The following is a 22,500-nucleotide window of genomic DNA, read 5'->3' as shown; positions in this document are numbered from 1 at the left end:
CTGCTCCTCCACATCGCCAGTTGAGGTGGCTCAGGCATCTGTTTGGACGCCTCCCATGGGGAGGTGTTTGTCCCACCGGGCCGAGACCTTGAGGAAGACCCAGGACACGCTGGAGGGACTACGTGCCCCGGCTGGCCTGAGAACACCTTGAGGTCCCGCTGGATGAGCTGGAGGAGGTGACTGGGGCCAGGCAGGTCTGGGTGTCTCTGCTGAGGCTGCGGCCCTCACGACCAGACTCCAGATACTCGGCAGAAGATGGATGGATGAATGGATGGGTGGATGGACCATCTTAGTGTTACTGTTATCAGACGCAGTCGACTGCTGCGTCTCCTGGACACTCATGATGAAACCACAAGTACTATGTTTTTTCTCTTCTTCTTTCTTCCTTTCTTTTTTTCCAAAATCTTAGCTACTACTAAGGCTAGTAGCTACTAGGGCTAGTAGAAGCCCTACTACTTTTAGTAGTAGGGCTTCAAGACCTTCTGTTAAGACTCGAGTGAGTACGAAATAGAGTGACATTCAAATTTTGTGTGTGAGCTACAAAGGTTGCCTGGTTTTTAAGGAATATGTTAATGATTTCCCAAAAATGAAATCCATAAATATTAGAAAGAGGAAAAGTCTCAAGCTTTGTTGCACTTGGTTGAATTGACCAATGAACTGAAAGCATCACACCTGAGCCATGCCGTGGGTGGATCGTTAGGTTTAGGCTTAGGTTTATGTTTATCCTGCTTCAAAGTAAAGTCAAGACTCCAAGTCCAGCACCACCAGCTAGTGTGTGAGACCACCTGAATCTGGAGAAAAAAATGTGCTGGTGTGTTTTTGGTTTGTTGATCCATCAGTGCACTTGTCTTCCCTCCCTGAAGTTCAACACAAAACAGGCCTGGAAATTGTATTGTATTTCTTTGCAAAATTATTCCTCTGTTTTTCATTCGAAAAAATGTTCACTGTGGGAACGACACTCCCCGCCCCTTCCAATCACACACACACACACACACACACACACGCTTATTTACATGCACTGACACATTGTTTTCATATAATTATTCATTATAGAAACACTATTTGTTTGCCTGTTTGCTTCAAAAGAGGTGGGACATCACTGTCTTCTGAAGCAGACAGCAAAGTTATTGATAAAAAGACAAAAAATTGTATCATCCAATATTTTGCAGTAACATCACAACGTAAATGTAAAGTGCAGAAATTGGGAAAGAGAGAAAAAGGGCAGGGAACGTTGTAGTAGTAGCTGGAACAGACAAAGACAGAAATGATGAAAGCACCGCGCTAGATAACAATAATAATAATAATAATGATAATAATAATAATGATAATAATAATAATACTATATTAACAATTACATAATATCCATTTGTTTCCAGCGTTTTAAAACTGGTGTATCTTACGTCTTAAAGTTGTTTTTTCTGTTTTTTTTCTGGCATGACTCAAAGTTGTGCATCCCCAAGTTAATTTAGAAGAAAGCAACAGCTGCTGCAACTGGTAAGCCTACACCTTTCTAATCTGAATAATGCAAACTGCTCGAGTGTACAGCGCTGCTCCGAAACCACCACAGAAATTTGCTGAAGTGGTTTCAGTGAGTGCTCAAAGAAAGCTTTGCCCCAGCTTCCTCTGAGGCAACTCCGCAGGCCCCTGGTGAGGTAAGTCACAAAAACAAATGTCGGATATTTGAGTTGTCATTTGTCAAGTCTTCATTACAAATTAGGAACATAATGCTTTTTTCCCCCTTTCTATTTAGAAAACACCATGTCCTCAATCCAAGATCCAGTCCTCATGCTCTTCCTTCAAGAATGGATCCAGGATCGAGCAAACCATTAATCCCTATTATTATTATTATTATTATTATTATTATTATTATTATTATTATCGTTATTATTATTGTTATTATTATTATTATTATTATTATTATTGTTATTGTTATTATTATTAATAATGATAATAACAACTTTTAACCTAACAATTGTGACTTTTAATATAATTTATTTCCAATAAACAACATCAAAAACGATTACCATGAGTAATGACTAATTTGTATGGAAATATGCAGTATTTATCAAACAAATCATAGAGATTATGTCACAAATCAATATTGAATATATGTTTAAAAAGATAGCCTCGCTGTCTAAAGCAACGTCACTCTAAAATTTGCAAGTTGGAGGTGAATTCTGAGACTTTTCGTCGTCGTCTCAACACATTGAAAGAGGGAACCTGAAGAATGTGAAACACTTCAATTTTAAGAGTCGGTTGGAGAAAGAAATGTTCCTTATTGGTCTTTTACCTTCCAAGTTAGGTTTTTTTTCTCAGTGTTTTCTTTTGGACAGGAATTTTGAGATGGATTAGATTGGATTTTTGTGGATTTTGTGACCTCTCCTGAGCTTCTCGCAAGCTCCCCAAGCAGCAGTAGATTTTGGGGGAAATTCACAGACCACACAGTGTAGTTTTACAATTTGGGATCAATAAAGTACATAAAATCTAATCCAATCTAATCTGATATGACAGTGTGATCAGAGTGTTTCAGACATGGAGCGATTTACTGTAATACGCCCTTCCAAAAGATTTAGTGGAGCAAATTTTTAATCAGACTATAGCAGCCTATCAGTCACACCTCTGATATTGATCTGGTCAGTTTAGAAGCAGTTGGGGGTCTTTAATGGGTTTCAGCTGCTTTGTTCTAAATAGAACAAACGGCAGGGTTTACTGGAGTCGTTAACCCTCCAGCAGGACGGGTATGTGCTCCGTCGTGCCGGGAGGAACAGGATGAGCACTGAGGGAAAGTAATGGCACCATGTCTACTATTAGGTATGGGGATGAAATCTCTGGACCCACTGTCAGAACCAACACTGGTGCAGTGGGACCAGGAATCCTTCTGGTGTAGGACAATGGTCGACCTCAGGTGGCTACGGTACGCAGGCGGTTCCTGCAGGAACGAAGGGATCGATACCACTGAAGGGCTCCCACGTTCACCTGACCTAAACCCAATAGAACAACACCTCTGGAACATCCTGTTCCCTCAGACTCCCTGTCCAGGAGCTCAGTGGCCTCCTCCTTGGTCCAGACCTGGGAGGAGGTCCTCCAGGACTCCATCTGTCGTCTCATTAGCATTGCGCCCGTCAACGCTGTCAGGCGTGCACACAAGCTGGTGTGTGTGTGTGTCTGTTGGGAGGGGTGGGGGGTGCGCTAGCCGCTACTATTGTGACTTGCTACAATGACATTTCGGCCAAAATGGACCAGTTTGCTGCATCACTTTTTTCACTTTCATTTTTGGGGTGTCTTTGATTTCACCCCTCTACAAGGTGATCATTTTTTATTTCCATCAAATTGTGTGGCATTTGTGGGATATTTTTGTTACTAACGCATCACCGACTCATTATCAAGAAAGATGTCCAAGATTTCTCCACTATTTAGATCTGATTTGCTTTCGAATGGCTTCCTCAATTTATATATATATGTATATATATATATATATATATATATATATATATATATGTATATATATATATATATGTGTGTATATATACATAATGTATTCTTAAAGGCCATCAAAAGACACCAAATTGTCTTTCTAAACCTTCATTTGAAGATAGTCTTAAAAAAAATCTTATTATCTTTACAGCTCGTGCCAAGATTTCTATAAAACATATCACGCAATCCTTTTTTTTGTTTTGCTGTGCTCTTCTGCAGACTAATTTGGCAGGTTATCTAACACAATTGTGGGGACTATATTGTACTACAGACTTTATTTTATTTTTTTTACTATGATGGCATGATGTTATTGGGACACATTTCTCATTTTGTTTGCAGCAGCATTTAAAAAGAATTCATCAACACGCTGTAGGCATCACGTGGGTCGATATATAACGTGGGCTAAATTAAAGGCCCGGCCCGACCCTGTAAGGAATGGGGGTCATTCTCCCTCTGGGGAGTAGAGACTCCTCAGTATCAATAAATCTGTTGTCAAGACTGCCCCGCGTGACCTCTGTCACTTTAATTTCTGGCTTCTGACTGGCTAACCTTGCTGGAATGGACGGCTGCCTCGTGCTCCACAGAGTCAAGGTTCCAGTTATGCCGGACGTCATTTTACAAGAGCGGTCGTGGTGTCAAGGCGTAGCTCGGGTTACCCTTTGCACCATATGTGTATATTAATGGTGACCTGCGACTAAAAGTGCCTTACGTGATTAAAAGATAATCTCTAAAAACACGTCTGTCTGTATTTGAAACAAACAGAAGGCAGGAAAAGCATAGAAAAGGAAAAAGATGAAATAAGTTGTTTATATCATGATGAATCTTTGCCAACTGCCATTATTTTTAGTTGTTATTGTACTTTTGCAGCGAGTTTTGTCTGCGTCTCTTCTTAGCCTTCATTAAGTTTCGCCTCGTAAGCGTTATTCTTGAAGATTTCAGAAGGTTTGTCAGGGTATGTGAGGGTTTGAACAGTTAGAGTCTAAGCCAGGAGAAGCTACACCAAAATCAGTTTAGAATATTGCTTACATTTTGGATTGTTTAGCAGGAAAACTGTAATTTTCTCCAATTTGTGAAAAAAAAACAACAAAAAACAATACAGCAATGTCGAAGCACATCACATCATTTTTAGATTCGTGGCAACAAACGAATCGAAATCATGATTGATAAATTTACCAACTAATCATTCTCTGGTACCTCTGTGTCAATGGTTTGTTTCATGTATAGGCGTGGCTACGTGGGATAAATGACACGGATCCTGCAATCGTGCAACAGAGTGGTATGCATATGTGTTTGCGTACCCATGGAGCCTACTGGCATCAAGCACTGGAGCCAAGGATCTACCCCAGGAGACATGAATGATTTTGATGTCCGTGTTGTCTTCACTTGACCAACAGGACAATCTACCGATGACATGGTGTGTTCCTTTGGTTTTTGTATCGTTCGGATGCTCGATAGACCTGTTCTGACCTGTTGACAGTACTCCAATGTTGTTAGAAGAACAATGCAGAACGCTGCAGCTGCCGCCAGTTTTAAACGGAGAAACGTGAATTTGGAAACCAGGGAAAAACAGTCGTGTGTGCTAGAATTTGATGGTACAAATACAAAAATGTTTTAACATGATAGCATTGTACTTTCCAAGTAATAGACTGAAGATCACGTTACATTATTGTCTGTTCTCTTCAGCCTTTGTTGTTTTCATCCATTCTAAATAATTGGAGAGGAGTGCTACTAGTGCTGCTACAGAACTCCCATACAACCATTTCAGCGACACCAGCAAAATTGCGAAAACGTTTATTCTTATCACATCACATTAAACAGAAAACAAGCAACGACATTAAATTTAAATTCAATAATAATTCATTGCTTGGGGGACCAAAAGCAATTCATTTGTTTGTGGCATCTGCTCACAGAGGGGGAGTGCTCAGTTGCAGTTCAACAGTCTTCAAAATGTGCCAAATTCTGTTTTGTTTTGAGTGCACTGCTGGCTTGAAAAAAAAAGAAAAGAAAGCAGGTAAAAGCAAAACAGTCGAATCAATCCTGTAGTGTGTGTAAAAGAGAGGGATGAATGGAGGGCAAGCAGGAGACAGAAGTGCAAAAACAAAATCACATCTCCCCCCCGAGGCTACGGCATCAAAGCAGGATGGAAAAGTACCAGCGGCACGCACCAGTGTGTCTGCTGCGACCAGACAGTGTTTTCACTACGATTCTTCCACAGCTCACGAAGCCCATTGATAGATTATCGGAACTGTGTGTTTTAGTCAAATACCCTTGAGTACATCTAATCCACTCCCGATGCCGTAAGAATACAGTGATCTAACCAAAATAACACAAACAGACACTGAAGACCCCTAAATTGGACCACGTGTTTGTGTGCTCTGTCCCCATTCCACTGTGGCCGATTTTAGTCAGTGTCCCAATCCCAAACAAGTGGCTCCCATTGGCTCACACCATCCACACCCCCTTCATCTCGAATGTTCTGGCACAGGGTCCACCGTATCAAGGGCCATCTCAAACTGAGTAGGGTGCAGATTCTGCATTGGTGCAAGCCCACCACCACCAAGACAAGTATGTGCTTTGTGTTTCCGTCCGAGTCTTCTACAGTACTTCTTACGTTTACGTACCCAACAAACAAGCCCCAAAATAGTGACTTTGGCTCAATAGTTCCTCAAGTTATGCTGGCGGACCTTAAAATGAATGTCATTTTTCCAAGACATTTCAGTGCTGTCAAATACCCATGTAAGCCATCTTTTTTGCCACCAATTTACAGTGGACAGCTGTGATATAATTCTTCAGTTTAAGACAGGGTGCCATTCTGTACCATTACATTAGCATGGAGAATAAACACTGTAAATATAAAGCACATGTCCAACAAGATTTTGATGGCATTATAGGTATTTCAACACTTATTTTCAGATTTTCAATTAGAGCAGAAGCATGTGAAAACTCTGCAGAATCTATCAGTACAGTATTTTAGGGACTCTTGCGCCCATCGTTTGGTCAAGTTGGATAACTCATATGTTTAATTGGAACCATAACCGCTCACTTTACCTTTTGCAACGGGGCTGCTGCAACATTCTCCCAGTGCACTATCAGTCCTCCTATGGCACACTTGTATTTGTTGTGCTGTGCTTTGATGTATTGAAGAACTCAGATCTGTTTGTTGTGTCGTGATGCTCTGGCATCTCTCCTTTGTTGCTGCCATACCCACTTCATCGACCCCGGCTACAAATTGCCTGTGCTTTAGTGTTTATTTTTCAGTGAGTTGTCATCCTTGACTTTATGGTTCTCCTGTCTTTTGGGGGAATGTCCATTGTCAGAAACGTGTGCTTTCCCAGTGAAAAACTCAACTCGCTTTCAGGATTTTACCATATGTCTTACTTGCACTTGAGGATTACAAATTCGGATGTGAAACTGTGATTTCACACCTGACACTTACAGACACTTCCGTTCAGTATGGAGGTTATTTTGGAGAGACCTTTAAAATATACTTATTCATATAAGGGTTTGAAGTAGCAGACTTAGCAGGGTATTCTAGATCTCCTTCTCTTCAGCAATGCTTCCCAGCTCCTTCTCGGAGACCCTGACCACGGGTCAGGCGGAATATATGATCCCTCCGCCAATTCCTGAGCCAATCCCTGAGCCTTCGCACCAGTGGATGTGGCCAGAAGAACTATAAAGACAGGGATCTGTAGGCATCTAAACCTGATGACTGGACCAAGTGACTCCTTTTGATGCCAAGGAGCAGTAGCTCTACACCAAGTCCCCTTTAAATGTCTGAGGTCCTCATCCTATCTCTACGGCTAAACCCAGCCACTCATCGAGTGAACTTTATTTCACCTCCTTGTGTCCGTGACCATCTTCTTTTGGTCATGACGTCAGAATGACGAGTGTCATAGCATGGCCGAAGGGTCAATTGAGAGCTTCGCCTTGCGAGTCAGCCTCCTTCACAACAGTCTGATACAGTGCCTGCATTGCTGCAAACACTGCCCCCTCTCCATCTTCCTGTCTCTTGTGAAGAAGACCACAAGATACTCTTAATACCCCGAGTTTGAGGCAACAACTCTCCACCCATTAAGATTGAGCAATCCACTAGTTTCTGGCAGAGAACCACTTCCTGAGAGCTTATAGTGCTGATTTGCATCCCAGCTGCTTCATATTCAGGTGCAAACCTTCCTAGCGTGACCCAAACGTCATTGACCAAGGAAGCCAGCAAATCGATAGCATCTGCAAAAAGCAGAGATGGTATTCTGAGATTCCCAATTCGGTTATACTCATGGACCTGACTGCGCCTCGAGACGCTGTGCCAAGAAAGCCGTACACTCCAGTACGATGACCAGGGGTTTGTAAATAAGCCAAAGCATCAATTCCAGCTGTCTCGACTAGATCTTCCCAGAGAGGCAGAGTAGTGCAATACACCAATAATTCGAGTCCCAATTTTTAAGAATGGAAACCATCATCCCAGTCTGCCACTCCAGTGGTACTGTCCCAAACCCCAATGGAGCACTGTGAGGACATGCCGACCATGACAGCCCACAGTGTCCAACACCTTCAGCCTCTCAGTGCCAATTTCAGCCAGCCCCAATCACAGGGTTTCCATTATCTGAGCCAGCGTAGATTTGAGGCAGAATGTTGCTAATTTTACCTTGACCGTAGGTTGGAAACTGCTGACAGACATTGGTTACATCAGGAGTATGTGGTGGCACACCAACCAATCGCTTTTCAGTCAAATATTCCCCATTGGTAGCTCTCCAGAACCACCTTGCTCTTTTTTGAAGATGTGATTTATTGTTCTAGGGAGACCAGTTAACGGGCACATTCGTAATACTGTTATCTTGAGAGGGTCCCCATGATAAAGTAGGTTTTAAAAGTTTTAAAGAGTTTTAAATTGTAAAATGTTACTTCTTCATATTTCACAACTTGTGAGTTAGTTTATACAATTACTTTAGCTCGCAGGCCAACTACTATAACCATACATGCAAAAGGAAAGCGATAAAACACATTTAACGCGTCAGTCTTTGAAACAAGCTTAGACAACATCGAGAAAAGGGAGACCTCTGGGAATGAGCAGGCTTTCTGTCACCTTCAAAACAAATTAGATTTCTTTAACCTCTGTGGAAGTAGTGGCTGACAAAACCTTCATTTGATAGCTTTAGTCACAACTAAATCTCACAGGCTTTTTCTTTCTTGGAGTTGTGCAGTGCATTGATAGCAGATCACAAGATCAATCTTTTATTCTTAAAGTTCATGGAGATTCTGAGGTTAGGCATTTTAAATGGACCCTTTTTGTGACAATTGCACATAATGACACAGTATGTAGTAGTGACCTTTATGTCCTCGGAATCACATGTTTTTGTTCATGTAGCATTTCTGTCCCAATCATTCCTCAGTTATACTGGGCTTCACAACCACTGAAATCTTAATCCGTCAAGATGCCCAGTGTCTTTGAAGCCATCTGGCACATCACCCCTCATAGCATTACTGATCCTCTGTCTTTCCAGGCAGCATCAGTAACATCAGTAGTATCAGTAACCATCCATCCCCAACCAAAGAAACAACTAGCGGTGACGTGGAGATTGGAAGGTGGAAAGTCCTCACTAGACCTCAGTCATTATTTGATGGTTGCAGTCAACAGCCTGGTAGAGCTGTGCTCTATTAAACAGTATTCACACCTTCCCTGCCAGGAAATTACATTTGAAATGATATTACTTTGTCACTATACACCATTGCTATGTTTCATCTGTTTGCTTCTCATAGCTGGGGCTGAGTATTATCATTTGAAATCATTGCTAATACAAAACTTGACTATTCTAGCTCACATATACATTTTTTCTTTCTTTCTTTTTCTTTTCTACCGCTCTCTTTCTTTTTACTTCTTAAAATATGGGTTATTTTAGCAACATTTAATTGGTGTTCATTTATTTTATTGCAATTCATTTAGTTCACTGCGTCACCACCACAATGCTTGCGCACCCTCTAAATTAAAACCTTTAATGCCCAAGTCCAGGATCATTGAATTGCATTTGGAATTGTGTCTTTCTTGGCAGTATCCGCTTGCCTGTGGATGTAGCTCATATGTAACTGTCTTGAAAACTTGACCTAGCAGGCGAAAACCTGATTTCTGCACTGTTTTGAATCCCTACAGAGCACTTTATTCAACGACCCAGACTGTAAGAACTGTTTGGTGCCTTAGGTCCCCTTGTTTGATGTGTTGAGGAGTGCCAATTTGCAGTCTCCTTAAATGTCTTCAAGGCTAAATATGCATATCATGATGCTAAACGAAAGGCTTCGCTGTAAAGTATACTTACTGACAACCAAAAACCGCTGTAGTGCATCTCTTTGTCTGAGGGTATTAACTGCAGTTATATAAATCAGGCCTAAGGTTAAGGTGAGTGGTAAGGACTGTTGTGTGCAGGTCGTGCATATGGCATTGCTAAACTCATGTTATTCTATACAAACAAATGTTTAAAATTGTGCCAAAATGAAATCATTAACCTTTTTTTTTCCTTTTTAGAATATTAATGGGGACAACCAACAAAGCTTTTAAGATGTGTCATGTTAAGAATAAAGAGATAAATAAGTGAATATATAGATAAGTAACCGAGAGTATTGGAAAACTGCTAAGATTTCAAATCCAGCCCTACCTATATGCATGTTATCATATACTTAATTATATTTTGCATATTGTTGTAAGTGGTTGTTTTATACATCCCCTGTTTTACTGCTTCTTATGTTATGTTGCACATTTTCGCACAAGTTTATTTTATTTTCTCACAGTGTACTTATCATGTGTTAAAGCATTGTGTTGTACTTTGATTAAACACAAACACAAAAAAAAATCTTCTGGAGAGAATGCAGACTGGTTTTGTTATTAGAAGTCACACGGGGAGAAAGGCCTCCACTGATATCCCTGCATTGATATTCTTGCTCTCTGCTCACCCAAAACCAAGAAATACCAGAACTAATTTGAGACTCACTATTACGGAATTGCTCCTTTTCTCCCGTGCTATGACTCTTTGTCATGGAAGGTGGTTTTCATTTTGTGGCAACCAATGCCAAACAACTTCTCAAGTATCAATTATGACTGAATGTTTCCCCTTTACCATGAAGGGGGACCATGTAGACCTCACTCCAGGTACATTGGACCTAGTCAACAGAAATACCTTAACCCATAAAATCCATCAATTGCTATTATTGTAATGTATCCCGTTCTGCCCTGCTTGTCGGTAAAGTGGTTGAGTAAAATTATTTATTTATTTATTTTTTCTAGTTTGGTATTCATTTCTTTCCAAGTTTTTTTTCCCCTGGGACCAGAAAAGTGGAGGAGGCAGAAAAGTGAATGAAGATCACATTGTAGCTGGCATATTTCAGTACCAAGTGCCATATTTTTCCAGTCTGGAAGGTTTTGGCACAGGCGCCTTTATAATAGGGCCAAACAACTGCTGAGTCCGCTAGTATTGTATCATTCCAGACTTGATTTATTTTGAAGCATTGAAAACTGTCAGGACAGGCAACAGCATGTCAACAAGATGTGGAAAGTACCTCTGTAAAATCTACCAGATGAACACGAGTGAAATTAACTGTTGGACAAAATTTCCCAAAAGTCGACAATGAACCATCTTAGATCCTGGTTTAGCCAACTGATGAAATCGATCTACTTCACTTTGGTCAAGAGGAGGTGTTCAGGTGGTGCCACGTTCAGCTGTTCATTCTTGACATGTTGCGAAGGACTCCCCCCCCCCTCCCCCGAGCCATTAAAATATGCACACTCTTCAATAAATCTCCTCCACTTTGTATCTCATCAGTTGTCTCAAGATGAAGATTGACACCAGCCTGACTATGCCCCAGCTTCCAGAGGGTCTGTCCAAGGCAGGCCTTCAGTTCACTCTGGCCACTGAGGAGGACTTTGAGGATATCATGGCTATGAGCAAGGATATCTATGGGGGTCTTGACTACCTGCCCACTAGATACACCAGCTGGCTTCAGGAGGCCAACCGCACTGTCATCTTGGCCCGCAAACAAGGAAAAGTAGTAAGTTTGATTTATCATTTCGGGATTGTATGATCATGTACCTCACCGTAACCATCTCTCAGACTCAGAGTCTAAAAGTGGGCATGAAACACAAAACATAGCTTTAATTTGAGGTCTCCCATCCTAAAAAGATGACGTGTTTTAAACACTGATGGCAAAAGGTATTTCAAAATACGGCTGTTTAAGTATGTTTAAGTGTAGTGACCACTTCGTAGACAAAGACTATATGAATGTTTTGGGTTTTTTTTATGAGGGAGGAGTACTGACAACTGGTAGAATAAATCTGTTGAACTGAGATGCTTGTCCCTCTTTTCCTACATCTCACGGACGACAGAAGCGGCAGTGCACCGTAAGGAAAGAGCCCGACAAGACTTACACAACAGTTCACTGTCTTGCTGTAACGGCAGTGAAACGTTTCTGCTCGTATTATCTTTCAAGAGCCCAGACTGTTGAATATTTCGGCTCGTATTGTTTCATGTAAGTCTGCCGTTGGCGCTCTTTCCTTACGGCCCGCAGCCGCTTCTGGGCTAGCTTGCTCTGAGGGGCAGTCTGTCATCCGTGAGTTGTAGGAAGAGATGGACAAGCGTCTAATTTCAACAGATTTATTCTACCAGTTGTCAGCACTGCTGCCTCATTAAAAAAACTAAAAAAAACATTCACATGGTTCACATGGACTACTAAGTGGTTTTTACGCTATAAAATAAAATGAGTTTGAACGTCAATGAGTCCTGCAAAACACACGTCCATCTTTTGTATTTTGTCTTAGCTCCTTTTTGCTGCTACTTTAATTAAACCTTGAGTTATTTCCAGTTAAGATCGCGGCCAGTTGGTTTAACAGCTTAACTTAAGCTGCCATATTTTGAAATACCTTTTGCCATCAATGTTAAAACATATGTAATATTTTAGGGTGGGAGACCTTCTTAAAATATTGATAACTATGTTTTGGGTTTCATGTCCATTTTAAGTGTTGACTGGTCAGTAGCTAATATGCTCAGTGAGAAATACCCGAGCAAGACAGAGCACTTAATGTCGCTCGCCTGCCTCAGACTCGAGGCAAAGTGCAATAACAGTCGTCATTTCAAGTGGGATGTTGTTCAAGTCAACCAGTCAGGTGTTTGAGGACCAGGGCAAATTGGAATTATATAGGAGGACTTTGATTGCATTGTGGTTGTGTTTTACCAGAAGGGCCAAAGAATAGCCGGGGAAAAGAATTGTCCAAGGAATATGGTTTAATTTGGTATCACTGTAGCATGACGACACAACACAACTACAACTACTACAGGTGTCTGAAAAGACCCAAGAGAACATGTACTCATGATACCGCCTTTCGAGAAAACGCTGATAAACATGTGACAGCAATATCTTTCCTGTCCTCTTTTTGCCAGATTGCTCTTGAGTCGGTGGTGGTGATTGACAATGGTGAGACCATGCTGGTGGAAGGTCTTCGTGTTGCTCCCCAGGAACGTGGCAAGGGTGTGGCAGGAGTTCTTCTTCGCTTTTGCTCAGAGCTGGTCAAATCCAAGTTCCCTGAGGTCAAAGTTACCCGACTAACCCGTGATGATACCCTTGGACCCAAGGATTTCCAAAAGTATCGCATCATCACCAAGCAGGTATCAGAGACAAATGCTGATGATGCGTCTTATTGAGATTGCAAATGCAGATAAATATTAAATTTAAGCACGTCGCTTCAGTCATTGGACAACCCGCTCTACGGTTGACGATTGACAGTATGAGTTGGAATTCAATGAAAGGTAAATCTGTGTCCTGCAGGGTATCCTCCTGGTGCGCTTCAGAGCTGAGGACCTGAAGCAGCGTCTCTCCGAGCTGGGCTTGGGAGGAGAAATACATTCCACCAACGCTTCTCCAGCGCGTCTGGACCACACAGCTATCCACAAGCTGTATCTGATGTCCGATGTGATGCAGGGGGTCCTTCCCCACGCTACCATCATCCAAGATTGGCAACCATTCAAGATTTTGCCCAGCAACATGGCGATCCTTCTTAAGAAGGACATCGACTGGATGGTGGATGACGTGTCTGTGCCAACCGTGGCCAGCCTCTGCACCTTCCCCTTCAGGGTCCCCATTGGAGATGACTGGTAAAAAAAAGTTTCCCTTTTATTACTGCAAACCAAACGTAGCGTCTAACACAGGGGTGGGCAAACTAGTTGACTGGTGGGCCACAATGGGTTCCAGAAATGTGACAGATGGGCCGGAGCAGGAGCAGATGGATGGAGTGTTATGGTGACCCACCTCATAGGAGAGAAGATATTTCATGGAATGTGCAGAAAACATGGGCTGCCCCGTGTCAATTGAAAATGAACCAAAGCAAAGTTACAACAAAATCAGCGTCTTTGAAGCCTCACCAGGGTGTTCAGCTGTTCATTGAAATGACCTGAAAACACTTAGAAATGGATGAAATCCAGCTTTTCTATGACTTCCTTCACGTTGGGTGGGCTTAAAAAGCTTAATGGGCCGCATATGGCATATTGCCCATGCCTGACATAGCATCTAGCTGGAGGGTTACGTTGCGGCCACTGGATTTGCTCTTGCGAGAGCAAGTCCAGTGGCCCCAACTTAACCCTTCTCCTTTAAGATGCCCTGGATGACTGAGAACCTTCACAGACAGCATTGAGATAGTGGGGAAGATGCGAGTTTAGGAAACTGTTGCAAGTTATTGAGATGAAGAAGAACATATAATAACAATTTCTGCGCGTTCATCTGCTAATTTCTTCATTTAGGTACTACCTGAACATTGACATGTTTGGTAAAAACCTGGACCTGGCCCGACAGCAGTTCTTGTGCCACCTGCAGCGTCACACTGCCACTCTGAAGGGCCACGTGATGTGCCAGATCTTCCTGGATCCACCACTCTGGAAGCACATGGTGGAATTCTGCCAAAGCACATTGGGTGTTGAGCTGGTGAAGGAGTATACCGAGCAATGTGTGGTGGAGTCAGATGTCATTTAGTTGCAGTTGAGGTGGATAGAGTAGGTATTGTGCATGAAGGAGCCAGAGAGGAAGGAATGGTCAACAATACAAAGAACACGTTCAACCCAGTTACAGTTAAGAAGAAAACACTTTGTACGGATGTGGCAGTAACCTGTGTTTCCCCCTGACAGATGAATGATTTGGCAGGTTTGGCACAAAAAAAGGAAAGGAAATTGGTATCTTAAAAAAAAAAGCATTTTTAAATAAAGCTTTAGATATTCACAATAGAAATAAAATAAAATTGACAATATGTAAAATTCCAGGGGAAACACTCGACAATAGCGTTTAAGAATGGAGTGAGACAGGTTTCACGACACACCAATATACTAAGCGTGGACATAAAATCATTCACACTATGTAATCTGACACATTGTAATAGCCAATTGGTGTTAGAAATGTGTTGATACAATGTGCTGACAAAGCACTAGACAAAGGCTTCCCCAAAATGCTGATATGATGAAGCGCAAGCATCAATTAAACACAATGGGATAAGTGGTAGGAACCCAACACTATTGGGACAAGTTTGGAATTTTCCAGCCGCTACTTTCCCCCCCGAAAAGTGACTTTACCCAATGTTTCGTTTAACGTAGTTAATATCAAATCCTAATATTACTTCATATGAATCTTAACATAATATTACTAGGCCTAATGCTGTCAAATAACAACAATAACATCCACTGCTTTGGAGTTAGCTTATAACTAACCATTGGCTTCAAACGGTAGTTTATTTTACACTGACCAGGGGTGTTTTTGATTTTGTTTCCACACTCTGTATGTAGCTGCGACGCAGAAGGAAAGACAAACACAGGAGAAGCTTTTCCCACATTGGAGGCACTGATGTAATCTGAAACCAAAACAATGGCAACATGCAAACACTAGGCAGCGCTTTGAAGTAAAGGTTTAAGTACCCTTAGGGCATTCATCTTTATTAGGTTCTTTCTGTAAATATGAATCTTTAAAAAAAAAAAAATAATAATAATATGTACTCAAGCTGAGTTGGGTGGATTAATCTGTACAGCTCTGAAGGCACTTTATTGAAACACAAGGCTGTGTTTATGTTAGAACGGAGAGAAAAAAAAAATATGTTTCAGGATCAAATGGGGTAATTCACGGTTCCCTTCAGTCTATGCCGAACTAGTGTATTTGTACTACTAGTTTTTCCCCTGTGTGTCATTAACAGAAAATCAAAACCTGTTGGTCAAAGAACACGCTCAATCACAAAATAGCTGATATTGTATTCTCTGTTATGGTCAGTTTTGAGTCTTTGTCTTTCTGTTTATGATTTTTAATCTGTAAATATGTGTTACTAATGTAATATTTTCAATTTAAATGCTGCAATAACATTTTAACAAACAAACAAACAAAAAAAAAAAGATTCATTCAAAAGCTGCAAGCGAAAGAGGTAGGCCAACTTTTGTGGATAGCTAGCATTATGCCAAAAACAAATGCTTACGGTTGGAAATGTAAAAACGCACACAGCTGTGCAGTTGACTACTGAGTTTTATTCTAAGGATAACGAGGAGGAGGAGCCCCATGAGAATAACTGCTATCGTATTATTGCTAACTGCTTTCACCCATCACTGTTGTCGGCGGAACAAAGAAACGTAGTCCTTTGTGTTTTCCTACGAGCACAAAAGACCATGAAGACCATCGAGGTCAGTCGTGTAAAAGAAAAACATAGATCTGTACCTTTTCTTCTTTTTTTTTTTTAACAAGGTCTAAACTGATTATACCAGCTGACTCTTTGTTTGTTTCAGAGCTAGAAAAAAAAAAGTAAAAGATTTAGAAATTTCACAACAATGGCAACCTGTGTTTTTGGGGGTGTGGAAGGGTTGAGGGACGATCCATCTGAAAAGGAGGTTGTTTTTGTTGTTTTTTTTACATTATGTTCACCCTAACTATCCAGCCTGATCCATAAAAAAAAGCTGCAATTCCAAAGTGGCAGCTCATGCTTGCACTATGTTATGGTTGGTTGTTGTTTTTTTTTGTTGTTTTTTTTTCCAAGCGTCACATTCCAAAAACCGACAGCATGTGAAACTGATCATGCATGGCTAACAGTGTTGTTGTTGTCGCATAGTTGGGGGCAGCCCATGTTTTTTAGCTCTGTGTAATAATAGAAGGCACAATGTAGGTTAACGCTCTCGTCTCATTCCCCAAATTCTTGGGATTTATCTCGCATCCATCTGGTGAAGAGCCAGTGGCAAGTGTTTTTGGGAACAGGCAAGCCACATTATCCATATTCCTAACACAGCAGACCTTTTTAGTGCTAGTTAATCACAATGTAGGTAGGTAGATAGATAGATAGATAGATAGATAGATAGATAGATAAATAGATAGATAGAACTTTATTGTCTGTTTTCAGTAAAAAAACCAAAACAAAACAAACAGAAATCTGTCTTCAACACAGCTTAAAATGTAAGAGCTTGTAGACCAGGGGTGGGCAAACCTTTTGACTGGTGGCGCCGCAATGGGTTCTAAAATGTGACGGGGGTAGCGGAGCAGCAGCAGATGGATGGAGCGTGTTGGTGAGCCACCTCATAGGAGGAAAAGATACATGACGGGATATTATGGAGAAAACATGTTGCTTTAATGTCAATGGAAAATGAAGCAAAGCAAAGTTGCAACCCAGTCAGTGTCTTTGAAGCCCCACCAGGGTGTTGAGCTCTTAGAACCATCCAGAACCACCCAGGACCTCCAGGGTGTTGAGCTCTTTATTGAAGAACAGTGGAGAGATGGATGAAATACAGCAATTATATGACTTGGTGACGATTAATATCATTTCTTCAAGTTGTGCGGGACGAATTTCAAAAGCTTAACGGGCCGCATATTGGCCCCCGGGCCGCAGTTTGCCCCCCATGCCTGTTCTAGATGACACAAAGGCAATATTCTCCATGGGCCGTCCACTGCTGCAACGTGATGCCAGGGACGGAGCCAACAAAGAAAAGACGGTTGGCTTTAGTGCACACATCCAATCTGTTGAAGAGCTCTTTCAAAGCTGATTGGCCGCTCCATTACAATGAGGCAGTCCCATTTAACTGCAGTGCTCCTGAAAAGGTTTTCCGGGGTGACGTCAGCCAAGATTATCCTAAAGTTTAAAATAAATAAATAAATAAATAAATAAAGGTCTCGTCAAAACGAGTCCAGAGTAAAGCGTAGACAAAGAGTGATTTCCACCGAGGGGAAGTCTGGGGTGCTGCTCACTTCTGGTGAAAACTCACCTGCTGGCAACAGCTTTCCACGTTACCTTTAGGAACATGGCTCGCAGCTGCCTTCTCTAGTGAATACCCCCCCCCCCTCCCGAGGGCAGATTGAGGCAGTTGCCTGCTGGCCTTGAAGCTGACTTGTTGTGGAATACGAGCGCTGACTTTAAATGCTTTCCATTGAAATGTGAGATTTCAGACCAGCGACCCTACTGTCACGCGCCTGCTTCGTTCGAATAAAATAAGCTTAATATTACATTTAAACCTGGTGCGGCGCGGCGCGGCGCTGCGGTGGTTAGCGCCGTCGCCTCGCAGTAAGAAGGTTGCGGGTTCGATTCCCGGTGTCTCCTGGGGCCTTCCTGTGTGCAGTTGGCTTGGAGTCCTCGCCATGTCTGCGTGGCTTCTCCTGCTTCCTCCCACAGGACACGCGTAGAATAGAATAGAATAGAATGACTTTATTATTCCTTCCGTCAATATTCGGGGGAGGGGGTCCCCATCCCAGTCTATATCTCCTTAACATGCAGGAGGCCTATAATAATAATAATAATAATAATAATAATAATATAATAATAATAATAACCTTCCTACCAATCACCTTAGTTTTAGCTTCTCTTTTTTGAGGGAAAAAAAATATGAGAACCCCTTGAAATTTTGCTTTGAGGCTTCCTGAGGGTCTCATGGGTTAATGGGTCCAACTACCCCCCCCCCCCCCCCGCCCCCCCACCAAACACCCCCCTCTATTTCGCACACTGCCGATATTCCCCTGAATTCAAGGCCAGATTAGTGCTGGAGCCTGTCCCAGCTGTCCCAGGGTGAATATAGGCTTTACACACTGGACAAGGTGCCACTTCATCACAGGGCACACACACACACACACACACACACACACACACACAGAGGGACAAGCAGTGATTCACTCTGGCACTCAGATAGACAGGCAATAGTTTAGGGTTGCCAGTTAGGCAGTCAGTGCGCAGGTCTTTGAGGGAACCAGAAGGGAACCACACAGACACAGGAAGAAATAAATAGAAAAAAAAAGTGGATTATTGTGGAAATGAATTCCACATCAAGGGGGCACTGCGTCGGAATCAAACCCACAACTTTTTTTGTGTTGTTGTTTTGAAGCAACGGTGCTCACCGCAGCACGGCCATGTCCTCCAAAAGTACATCGGTTAACATTAAACACTTTGTGTTCCCAAACTACCACTCCTTTGTATTTGTAGTTGTCTTTCACTGGGATGCTTTGAGGAAACTGGTATTACGACTGCCAGCACCGCACAGACTCCTGCGCCATCCACCAGTTAAGACACAGAAGCTGAACTAAGACTCAGATTCTCCTGGGTGTGATTCGAAGATCGGTTTTCAGTTGGGGTTTTTCTTTCCTTGCTGTTAGTCAGATTCTACTCAACTCCAGACTTTCTTTGTCTGACTCACTGCTTTTAAGCCTGCTATTATGGAAATGCAACATTTGCAATATGCAAAATTACCACTGGAGAAGCATCCTGATCAAACCCCTCAACGCTGCACCTCAGCCGGCTCCTTTTGCAGAGTTCACATTGACTCCGTCTCTAAAGGATGAGACTAGAATAAGATTCCAATTCTTCATTTCCGGGTCCTGCAGTCTGGACGAAACATTCAGGGTTAGAGAGGTTGTTGTTTTTTTTTTAAGGTACCTCAATTCTTGACTAACAAACTTTGTCCAGTTGTCATGTTGTCGACTGCAGCCTAGTGTCACTCTCCTTTATTACCATCACTTCACAACAAAGTACTTTTAAAAAAAAAAAGAAAAAGAAGAAAGAAAGATGTGATAACCTTCTGGAAAATCCCCCCTCCCCCCTTTTCAAATTATTAATATATATATTTGTATATACCATATATATACACAAAAGCAACCCTTCCTCCAGCGCAGATCCCTCAAAAAACAGCTGTACCGCACAAGTTTGTGCAGTACAACAAGCCTTCACACAACTTTTCTTTTGTCTCTTTCATGTCACAATTTCATTGTAGTGATAAATTCCAGAACTTGACTCCATGAACCCAGGAATACCAGTGTTAATAAGGCCTTTTATTTAATCTTATTATTCTAACAAAAAATAAAATATATTTGTGGGTATAATATAATATAACATATTGTTTAGACTTGAATATAACGCAGTTTGGTTAAAACACAGCTTTTAACCAGGGTCAAATGGTAAATGGTAAATGGACTGCACTTGTATGGACTTCATGGTACCCCAAAGCGCTTTGCATTGGCCTCTCACTCACACATTCACACACAACTACAGTCATATAGTCTATATCTAGATGTGATTTTGCTTTAAGCCTGTGCTTGAGTCAGCACTCAATATTGAAAAAACAAACTATTTGTGGTGTTTCTGTAGACATTTCTGCACTTGGATGCGGAGGCCTTGATCTTGAGGGATAATAAAAGACAAAGAAACGAGCAGGCAGCAAAAGTGCTTCAGTTATCTAGAACCTCACAGAAGGTGGGGTTCGGACCCCCCCGGATTAACCCATGAGCCGCCTCGGAAGCCACAAAGCAAAGTTTTAAGCGGGTCTCATATTTTTTATTTTTTATTTTTTTCAAAAAGCTAGAAAAAAAACAAATGATGTATTATTGTCACTAATGGTCAGCAAAATGTTTTTGGGGTTACCTTGTATAATATTACATTTCAATATCTCGCACACTGCCCCAAATCACACAGACAAGATTGAGAGGTGAGTTATGGTCAGTGATGGACTGAGACACTTAGCTGAGTCACTTAATGCTCTTTTTTTCTATCACAGTGGGGGGGGGGGGGAAAGTTAACAACTGCATACATTGTGCTGCTGCAAACCCTGTATGTATATACATATATACTTAAATACAGTACATATATGCATGTATCTATGCATATATACATATATAAGCAGGGTTAATTGCAATGTAAATGTACCCATCCCCCTACCAGCCATCAACCGTGTGGGTGAAGCAGCCGACACGCTGGGTGTCTTTGGCAATAAAGGCAGAATCTCATCCTCTGTACAGTCGCATCCGCCACAGGTCCCCGCGCATGACGTCATGATGTCCAGAAATATCCAGATGTACAGTGGCAACTGAGTTTGTAACTTCAAAGCGGACGACGCATTTCATTGATTATATGCAGATTGTACATGGTAATACAGTGAATTCAACATGAGAATATATTTTGTAGTAACATACATGGAAGCAGCCGAGAGGTCACACAGTTAGAAACGCTGTGCTCCGTAGTTGTAGTGCGAACCTTGGGGCTTGCGTGAGCCAGGGAGACGACGCTAACTCCAGTTCTGTTTTGGATAGAATACTAGTTTTAAAATTCTCGATGTGAGTAATTCCATTTTGTGACCTTATACTCTTGCATCTTTTCACCTCCTTCACATTTGCCTAAGAGTTGTAGGAGCTACTCAAACGACTAACGTTGTTACAAGCGAAAAACACGAAGATGCGCGGCTAGATTTTAAGCTAGCTAAAAGAGATAATTGTAGAAACATGCTTCAGAGATAATTTATTTTAATATGCACTTCCTGATGCAAATCTGTATGTCTGTATGTCCGTTAAACCTCTGTGCTCTCAATTGTAGTGATTGCTTCTTCTCTCTTTATTTTTTTAAAAGAAATGTTGTTATTATTGCTTGATATGTGCTGCCTTGGACCTCCACATGGGAGAACATGAAAAAAAACAATAGTCTCATTTGTTGTATTTTAAGTAAAGACTAGTACTGTGTCTGTGTTTATTTTTTTCCACGTTGTTTAGCTCCTTCTAAAGAGATGTAAAGACATTTTTTTTTTTTTTTTTTTTTACTACCAATGCTCTGATTTGTGCTCTTGAACATAGCGAGGGGAATGTAAATTCAAGATGCTATATTGTGAATAAAGTCAGAAAGTTTTGACCCACTAAATAGAACTATGTGATTACACAGTAGCTCGTAGCGCCTGATTGGCCCGGTGCCTCTGGACCAACCATTGGCTTCAGTTTTAGCCGTCAGTCAATTGAATGGAAAAAATAAAAGATCAATCGGAACAAAGTTAACGTTACCTATTGAAATGTGGCTAAATGAAGCCAAGTTACTTCAAGGCCCAGTGTGTATGATGGGCAATATTCTTAGAAACTAAATGCATCAGTTCTCTCTATGAAAGCGAGGGAATTAATGTAGAGTTTTTTTTTTTGTTTTTTTTTATAAACTCAAGTGACATTTTAGTAGAAAATTCTTTAATAACCTCTAATAACTTCCTCTAGGTGGCGTTGCATATCACATGCTGGATACGCATGAGAACGTGATGAGATTATGAGGGCAGATTCAACTGCACAGCAGCAATGGCACCAGGTCACAATATTACCACAATAATTACATAATGGTCACAGAGATCCCTAGTCTTTGGTTCCCCCTAGAGGAGGAGTAAGACGAATGCATTGGTACTTTTTTTTTTTTTTTTGGGGGGGGGGTCTCAATTAGAAATAGCAGATCAGAGGTGGCAAAAGTATTCATATTCTGCACTTAAGTAAAGTACACTTCAGATACTTGTGTAAAAAAAGAAGAAGAAGAAAAAAGTAAAAGTAAAAGGACTAATTGAACTCTTTTCTTCAAATGTACTTCAGTAAAAAAAAGTCAAACGTTTTGTGCAACTAATGAAACAAGGCATTCATTGTTACAGACACGTTTACACTTTTAATAACAATAACCAGTGCTGATTTGTTTGAACAGTTTTATTTCTTGCTGTGCTTAAAACGTACTGAACAGTGAGGTACTCTATAAAAAAAAACATGATGCACTTTTTATATTGAACAACACAA

At 41.3% G+C, this 22,500-nt stretch overlaps 1 protein-coding gene across 2 annotated transcripts in view; it reads left to right on the top strand.

Annotated features, from left to right (window-relative positions):
* Positions 1-14,985, top strand: part of nat16 (N-acetyltransferase 16) — a 24,227-nt gene extending 9,242 nt beyond the window's left edge. The window contains exons 2-6 of one of the 2 annotated variants that reach the window (XM_076040461.1): positions 4,699-4,888; positions 11,277-11,502; positions 12,888-13,112; positions 13,273-13,598; positions 14,241-14,985. In XM_076040461.1, coding sequence (XP_075896576.1) covers positions 4,830-4,888; positions 11,277-11,502; positions 12,888-13,112; positions 13,273-13,598; positions 14,241-14,469 — 1,065 coding nt within the window. In that variant the 5' untranslated portion in view covers positions 4,699-4,829 and the 3' untranslated portion in view covers positions 14,470-14,985. The remainder of the gene's footprint in view (positions 1-4,698; positions 4,889-11,276; positions 11,503-12,887; positions 13,113-13,272; positions 13,599-14,240) is intronic. The other variant, XM_076040462.1, reaches the window with a different exon arrangement.
* Positions 14,986-22,500: the final 7,515 nt, after the last annotated feature.

This window comes from Nelusetta ayraudi, unplaced genomic scaffold (genome assembly GCF_046127955.1).
Source record: "Nelusetta ayraudi isolate G7.1 ecotype Tasmania unplaced genomic scaffold, CSIRO-AGI_Nayr_v1 ptg000061l, whole genome shotgun sequence".
Classification (NCBI taxonomy): Eukaryota; Metazoa; Chordata; class Actinopteri; order Tetraodontiformes; family Monacanthidae; genus Nelusetta; species Nelusetta ayraudi.
Note: the sequence above shows the minus strand (reverse complement) of the source record. Positions and strands in the feature narration are given on the sequence as shown.